This window comes from Plectropomus leopardus, chromosome 16 (assembly GCF_008729295.1).
Source record: "Plectropomus leopardus isolate mb chromosome 16, YSFRI_Pleo_2.0, whole genome shotgun sequence".
In the NCBI taxonomy this organism is placed as follows: domain Eukaryota; kingdom Metazoa; phylum Chordata; class Actinopteri; order Perciformes; family Serranidae; genus Plectropomus; species Plectropomus leopardus.
In genome coordinates this window covers 16,183,800-16,191,732 of record NC_056478.1, presented here as the reverse complement: position 1 = coordinate 16,191,732, position 7,933 = coordinate 16,183,800, and the positions used below count along the sequence as shown (strand labels likewise).

The window sequence follows — 7,933 nt, the reverse complement described above, 5'->3', positions numbered from 1 at the left end:
ATCAAAGCATTCTCATTTGTTAGTTAACATTTTTTTGGTGCAAACTATTTTTCTGTTTAACAAATTATGCCTTTAAAAAGTGATGAAGACAAAATCAGACAAAATGTCCCCTATAGCCCCAGCATAAATGACACCTAGGACTAGGTATGAATTAGAATCGCTGACTGCACCTTTAAGTCACCTACAACAATCAGCCTCTTTGCAGAGCATGTTCAGACTCACCTCAGATCACAAGACACTGACCCAGACAATTATCCCCATCAGGCTGTAATAGGAGCCACCTGCGTTTGGCTGTATTTGTTGAGCAGGAACCTGCCTCCTCCTGCCCAAAGGAGGAGTATAGTTCATTACCTCCACGAGCTTATTTAAAAACAGCAAAAGCAGGAACTCTGCAGTTCCCAGTTTCCCACCTCCTGTGCCATGGGTCGTTTAGTTGGACTGGGGTTTGTGGTTTTGTTTTTTATTTATTACTTTATCTCAAAGTTTTAGATTTTTCTTCTAACTTTGAAAATTAATCTCTTTCAGGTGGTTGACCCTCATGATAGCTGTCGTGAACATAGAGGCACAAAAAAAGTCCTCAATAAGTATGTTTTTGTAACTTTTTAAAATATGATTTTAATCTGACTTTATGCTGTTTAGCCAACTAATATAAATGTTTGATAACAGATATCGATTCAAAATGCCTGGGGAACGTCATGCGTGTGGATCTCAGTCCACTTGGAGGAAATCTTCTGGAAGTGTCTGCTGTTATTAGTAAGCTCAGATCACTTTTTATTTTTACCTTTGTTTAACCAGGAATAATCCCATTGAGATTCAAAAGCAGGGGAGTCAGAGAAAGATGGCAGCAGAAAGAGTCTGACATAAAGGAATAAATCAACTAACAACACAACTCCAGACATTAAAAGAGCATAAAAAAATCCACAAACAAACCCCAACCCAAGCAAGCAATAGACTTGAAACAAACTGCTGATTTACAAAAAAAAAATATATATATATTAGCAGTGTTGAGTTACGAGATGTATGCTTTTGGTGGTCAAATTGTCCTTAATCCTGTTTTTATAATCTCCTGTGCTTGCAACACAATCTAGTTTAAAGGGACGCTGTAGCTGAAACTAAGATGCAGGAAGAAAAACTTCAAAAGCGCTTTCACCAAAGACAGATTTCTGAATGAATTGTGCTTTTTCACTTGGTCTAACTTTTTTTCCCATTTCATTTATCAAATCAATAGGCTTTACTGGCAGGACATTTGACATGCGTTGCCAAATTACAATTGAAATACAGTGATCAAAACAAACAGATCACATGAATCACAATTTTATATAAGCGAATAAAATAAGTGTAACTCTTCCTTCTAACTGTTCATTTTATCCTCCTCAGATAACTCTGCAATCCTTATCACACCGAGTTTAGCCTCTCAGTGTGGCTTCAGGATGAAGATGGACCAGCTGGGAAACACCATGATTTATGCCTCCCTTCAAAACTGCTTTGCTCAGAATGTGGTAAACAAGACTGGAGATTTGATTTAACAGAGCACCAAATGTATATTTTAACGTGCTAATCATTTCAAGTCTTGTGGGTTTGCAAGGGCGATCAAACATTCACAACAAAATTAAATCTTCGACTGCATGGGAACCGGATGGTAGATGAGCTGTACGAGGTGTCTGAAACCTGCCGCTATGCTGCCTGGGCCTCCAGGGAAATAGTTTGTGACCACGACTATATGGAGGCAAGTGAACGCAGCAGGACTCTCAGGGGTCATGTTCCAGTCTATATGATAAGTGGCTTTATGTCTCATATGAGCATCAAGGCTGGTACATTTCATGTCACTGCAGACGGGAGAGCGGGAGATTGATCATCACTTATGGAGTGCCCTCATTTTCTAGGTGTCTGTGAAGAGGGCAGCTCCGGATGATTACGCCCTACCTGAGCATCCCATCTCAGGGGCTCATTCAAAGTTTGGTGATCCTCGACGAGCTGCTGAGGTTAGATGGGCTCATTTTGCCCTTTTTATTTTACTCTAAAAGCCTCTTTTTTTTAATATATTTAACGTCTATTATTTCCCTCACAGAAACAGCCCATAGATGCAGGATACAGAATCACAACCCTCGTGTTCTTCACTCCTGAGGAGAGGATCATGAAGGTGACCGAGGCCCAGAGAAGTGGTTACGGGATCACAAACACCCCTACAAGACTGGTTCTGCGAAGCCCAAAGACTTCAGCTGAAACATACACCCAGAATGTAAGTGGACCGCGGTTCACTAAATTTTAAACAAGCCTCACTTGATATGTCGCCCCTCGGGCAGCCTCTGGTTAAATTACACACAGCCCATTAGATAACTCACTACTTGCTTACACTTGCAGCCAGTAAACTATTGGATTTAGATCACGTAATGTAATCAGGCTGCCTTTTAAATGGATTACTTTGTCTGAAATCCAGTTGGCACGGTAAAACACATTTAGTAGGCTACTTTTATTTATTTATATTCCCCATTATGTTGAATTACCCATATCGTGAGGGATAAAACAATCTTTTGTTACGGCACTAAATGAACTAAACGAAGCATTTACATGTTCTGTAACCTCACCCCACAGGTTGCAGGGGTGCCTATGACGGTGCTCAAAACCTCAACAATATTTGAGAAGAAGTGGCTGGCGACTCAAATCGATGCAGGAGCTGCGTGCCCAATACTGGAGGGTAATGTTTGGAGAACAGTAGGCAGGGCCGTAGTAGTCGGGTCCCCTTTACACTTGACATGACAGTATTTTATTCCTGATTCCAGTGTTTTTAGATTTAATGCTCAAATTAAGTATGAGGCCATTAAATTTCTCTACTAGAAGGACTTGGACTCATGACCTCATTTTATCTAAAACTTTGGCCCTGACTGTAGGTCGTCTGTGTCCATGTTTGGTCTTTCCTCATGAGTGCTCTGTGTTTTTTATTTGTGTGCAGGCAGTGTTTTCTTCACTCCAAACGCAATCAACTGGTTCCTGCCACGATACATTGACCCTCTGATCTCTTCTGGCCAGTTTAAACTGTTGGAGGTGCACATGGGTGTGGATGGAAAGAGGCTTGATGCTGCTGAGATGGCTTCCAGACGTTATTCCCTGTCTGTCAATGATGTTTACATCATGGTTGAAATTCCTGTTGGGGCTGTTGGAGGCCACTTCAAGGTCAGATTTTATTTTTTACAAATGTTTTAGGTCCAACATCAGACAATAACCATTTTGTGCAACTAATATGTCTTTGGTAGAGCAAGATTGATGGGCAAATTCAAAGGAATGATTGCATCCGACAGGAACATGAATTGGATTTATTATAACCACTACGCGCACTGTCTCAAGGGCCAATTCACAAAAGATTGCGCTACAGCGCAAACAAGCCCAAAAAGGTTAGCAGCTAAGTGCAATTTGCCACATGGGTTATTGCAATCATACACAAAGGGCAAAGAATAAATGCGTCTAGAGCAGCACAATGGCACAGAGAAAAAGGAAAAAAAAGTCATGCAGTCTTTTTGTGAATCCCTCAGTGTGTTTAACATATGCATATACTTTTTTTACATCTGGGTTTGTAAACACAATAATGGATGCAGGATGTTTGATTTTGCAGAGTCACGTTCAGGACGGTCATTACCTTACTACTTATACGATTGAGCCGATGCTCGAGTTACTGTGGACTGAAGACACTACTCACGAGGACACAAGATACAAAGTCCTCCTTCCCATCACGACACCATTATTGTCTCAACCCCCACAAGTTATTGATAGTGAGTCTTTACTATCCTCACTCTGAATTTCTCTTGAATACATTGCAAGCTGTCTTCATACCTCTGTATTTTTGCCCTGCAGACACTGTTCCGGAGGAGCGGATGTTTAAAGTGCTGCTCGGGTCTTTTGGCTCTGATGTGGCGCTAATAAACGTCACCTTCCCCTCTGAGGTCTTGTCTGTGGCGGACTGCATTGTCAGAGGCTTTAATGTCCTGGAACACATGTCCCCTAACAGCAGCTCGAAGGTCTTCACACTTGAATTGCCCTTCACGGACCCTGCCGTACTACAGATGGTAAGCTTTACTTTCAACTTGGGGAATAAAATGCAAAAAAAAAAAAAATTAATAATGGCTGCTAATCTTGCTCTGTATTTCCCGACAGAGGGAAATGGGGATTACAGTCTACTCTCTTCACCTGACTTTTGGCTTGGTGGTCCTTCCAGAGTTTGCTCCATTTTCTCACACTGCTTATCTGGAGGCTAGATTAGTAGACATAGGTGTGTACTCACAGATATGATGGATTCATTCATAAAAATTGGGCAAAACTCTTCTAAATTTTTATTTTTCTTCCTCTGCAGTTCCTCCCTCTGTCTCTGGTGGCTGTGATCATCAAAACTTCTATGTCCTGGTGAAATACGGGACCCACAACATCAACTTTCAAACCATAGTGGGAAGACAGATGTTGACCCCCATCCTGGCTCAGCAATACGGTTTCATGGATAACGGCACACACTTCAGTTTTATAGTTCCATTTTCCTCCCCTGATGTTGTGATTGAGGTACAATCAGAATGTGCTTTCTTAACCAAAGTGATAAATGGCACTACAATGAATCCTTGCACATTTGTTTTAGAGATATCACCCTTCACATAAAGTAACTTTTCCTGGTTCTGACAACTCTCAGGCCATTGAGTCATCATCCATCAGGAGCAGACTCGACGTGGCTCTGAGGAATCTAGAAACCAACACAAATATCAAAGAATTCTCTTTGGCTTGCAACTTCATCACAACGCTGACTGGTTTGTTAGACAAAATAATGTTTCTAATGTCAGACGGATCACCCAATGCATACTAATGTCTGATCCTCGTCCTTCAGAGTGTTTCCCTAATGGAACCATGACAGCTCTAGCTCTGAAACTGGAGTCTGTTCCCAGTCTGAACCCCAGTCAGCTCACCCTCAGTGACCCCAGCTGTGGTCCCATCTACAGCAACGACCAATATGCTTATTTTGTCTTCACTGCCAACTCTTGTGGGACGACCAGAAAGGTAACAGTCTGCAATCAAAGAACTGTTCTGTAACATGGTAATACTGAAACTGATCCTAAGTTTCTTTTCTCTCAGTTTTTGCCCAACATGATGCGGTATGAAAATGAAATCTCTCTGCCAGATGAACTTGAAACAAAGAGGGAATCAAAGTCGGACGAGCCGGAGTATGAGTGAGTGTCTTGAAACTTTTAAAAACACTGAGCTGTACTGAGAGTCAATAATCAAACAAGTGATCACCTAATTTCTTGCCGATTAATCCTCTAAGTCATTGCCGAGCTAAAGTGCCAAACATCCCCTCATCCCAGCTTCTCTAATTTGAGCTTTGGCTGCATTTGTTTATCTTAATGTGACAATAAACTGAGAATCTTTTGTGTTTTTGGACTTTAGGTTGGACAAAAGATGAATCAAGAAGTCAGATCATGGATATGACTAACATTTTTGATCAATTATACCACCTAAGTCAAGTCTCATCTTTTGGGTTGTCCTTTTTTTCTTTCAGGCTAAAGGTTTCATGTTATTATGACATCAGCACAAACCACGCTGTGGCCTTTAACACCAGACCTCGCAGGAGTGAAGCATATGCTGAAAATGCACGAGGGGAGCTGCAAGTTGAAATTAGACTTGCTACGGGTAAGAAGTTCTAAATGCATTGTATCATTATTTTAATGTTTCCTAACCTCTATAAATTGATATTTGCATAAGTATGCAGAATCTGTGGGCACAGCGCAACATTTTGGAATCGGAGGGGTTTTGAGTTTCCGTTCATAGTCCTATTGGCCAATCATGTTTGTGTGGGCTTTGGTTGCCTACAGGTCAACAGTCCATGGCAAGAGCAAAAGAAGCGGCACGCACTGGCAAAAATGTTGTCTAGAATTGCTGATCAAACTAAACAATGACTGCGTCTTGAATAAGGAAGTGCTGGCCCAGATATCTGCTGGTTACACCGGATCTCTTGGGGAAAATTGGCAATTGCCACCAGAGGCTTTATTATCACCAGACCGATGGGCGATAGGTTCCAAGATTGCATGTTCCCAACATTAGATTCTTATTCTCTCCCAAACTGAAGCCAAAGCAAATATTTAAGAACTGGGGACAATAATACTGCTTCCTGTCATGTCAACATGTTAAACACAGAGCTTCATGCAAAGGGACATGGATCAGATTTTCACTAACCTGAAATGGAGGCTTTTGGGTATCTTGGATTGTGATGAAATTCTCCTAGAGACAAAAAGAGACAGGTTATTAAAAACGACATGATCCTTAATCAGTAAACCAATGGTGTCCTCTAAAGCCAGGAGCCAATCCCACAAATTGATTTTGAACTAATAATGTTGGTCAAAGTAATTTGACTTCTGACATAAAGTTAATTGACTCATTTTTAAATCTTTCATCATGATGACCAAGTTGGCAAGTGCGATGATGTACTTTTTACAGTTTTTGCACGTTTCTATCTGTTCCCACTTAGACGACTCCTACAGCGTGTTTCACAGGGTCGAGGATTATCCCTTGGCAAAGTACCTACAACAGCCACTGTATTTTGAGGTGGAACTGATGGCGTCTGCAAACCCTGATGTATCACTGGAGCTGGTGTACTGCTGGGCGACGCTGGAGGACGACAGGACATCCCGACCCAGATGGGACCTCATCGTTGGCGGGTAACTTATTAATCTTGCCCTGCTGGGACATTTGCCCACATATACAAAATGTAACAGTCACACTGAAATATAGGCAATGGACAGTTTCCAATGAGGGGGGTGCTCATTTTGCAGACTTGAACTTCTTTAACCGATTAAAATTGACTTGTGGGCACTTTCTAAAGTTTTCAAGCTGTATTTTATCTTTTGTCTTTTTTCCCCCAGCTGTGCAAACCCAAAGGACCCTAACCAGGTTATCTTCCATCCTGTTTGGCCTGATGCCAGAGTTCAGTATCCTTCTAACTTTAAGCGCTTTGAGGTACCAATGTTTGCCTTCGCCAGAGACAAAGATAATTTAAATCAGCAGGTAATTTCAACAGTTATACTCCTCTGCTCCTTTTTAGATGCTTCAGGTTTGAGAAAACAAACAAATCTCCATTCATATTTTTTAGGTCTTTGTCCATTGTGATGTGGAGGTCTGTGATGCCAGAAATCCAGTGGGTGGAGCTTGTAATGTGCAGTGTTCAAACCCAGACGACAGGATAAAAGGTATGACCTCATTGACGCACAAGGTTTCCACTTGTTTGATCATATAAGGGATGGGACAAAGCCTAAAATACTACATAGTTGGTGTTGTCCGATTGAGTAAACACATGTATGAAGTTGCTGAGATATTTTGTTTTTCTTCCACAGGTCAAAAACGTGCTGTTTCAGACGGCCATGGTTCCAAACACGTGTCAACAGGACCCATACTCATAAATTAACAAAATAAATGATTTTAAAAAGACTTCATATTTGCTTTGTTCTTCTTTGAATTGTTTGGGTGTTTTTTTGTTTTTTTACTCCCCAACTGTAATTCAGAAATACTGTAATAAATCAGATGACGTCCCATCTGAGTAACTAATTAAACTTAAAGCTATGAAGTGTTAGTTGGAGAGGGAGTCTATCTGTATCTGAACATTATACTAATTTGATATACAGCAGTGAAGGATGAACAGGTGTAAACAAGCCAAAGAACAGTAGGTGACCACTGTGAAACGGGCTGCAAACAAGTTTAAATTCATGATATGCAAAAGTTTTTCATGGAATAAAGTCTGCATATTTGTTGTAAAGTGTTCCCACAACATCTTAGTGCAGCTTTTGTTCCAAATGTAGGGAGAAAATAACCTTAGTGAATAAGTAAATTATGGAGCAACAATGGACCTTTTGCTTGTAAATTTTAACTTACATAAATATTTGGTCACAGGATTCTACTTTGAGTTTCTTGTAAA

General features: G+C 40.8%; 1 protein-coding gene across 1 annotated transcript; it reads left to right on the top strand.

Annotated features, from left to right (window-relative positions):
• Positions 1–256: 256 nt before the first annotated feature.
• Positions 257–7,449, top strand: LOC121955951. Its single transcript, XM_042504049.1, has 21 exons — positions 257–443; positions 526–584; positions 667–753; positions 1,378–1,499; positions 1,586–1,726; positions 1,884–1,982; positions 2,069–2,239; positions 2,593–2,695; positions 2,951–3,171; positions 3,608–3,764; positions 3,847–4,058; positions 4,147–4,261; positions 4,343–4,542; positions 4,667–4,781; positions 4,859–5,028; positions 5,104–5,198; positions 5,528–5,658; positions 6,494–6,683; positions 6,888–7,029; positions 7,115–7,211; positions 7,356–7,449. Exons 1-21 carry the CDS (start codon positions 421–423, stop codon positions 7,424–7,426), a joined length of 2,721 nt encoding a protein of 906 aa, XP_042359983.1. The 5' UTR covers positions 257–420; the 3' UTR covers positions 7,427–7,449.
• The last annotated feature ends 484 nt before the right edge of the window (positions 7,450–7,933 follow it).

Bases quoted from the DNA above. Each gene is read 5' to 3' on its own strand.
- LOC121955951 (XM_042504049.1), top strand. From the start codon at position 421: ATGGGTCGTTTAGTTGGACTGGG. The intron at 585-666 runs GTATGTTTTTGT...GTTTGATAACAG, and splicing joins ACAAAAAAAGTCCTCAATAA to ATATCGATTCAAAATGCCTG. The intron at 4,262-4,342 runs GTGTGTACTCAC...CTTCCTCTGCAG, and splicing joins GGCTAGATTAGTAGACATAG to TTCCTCCCTCTGTCTCTGGT.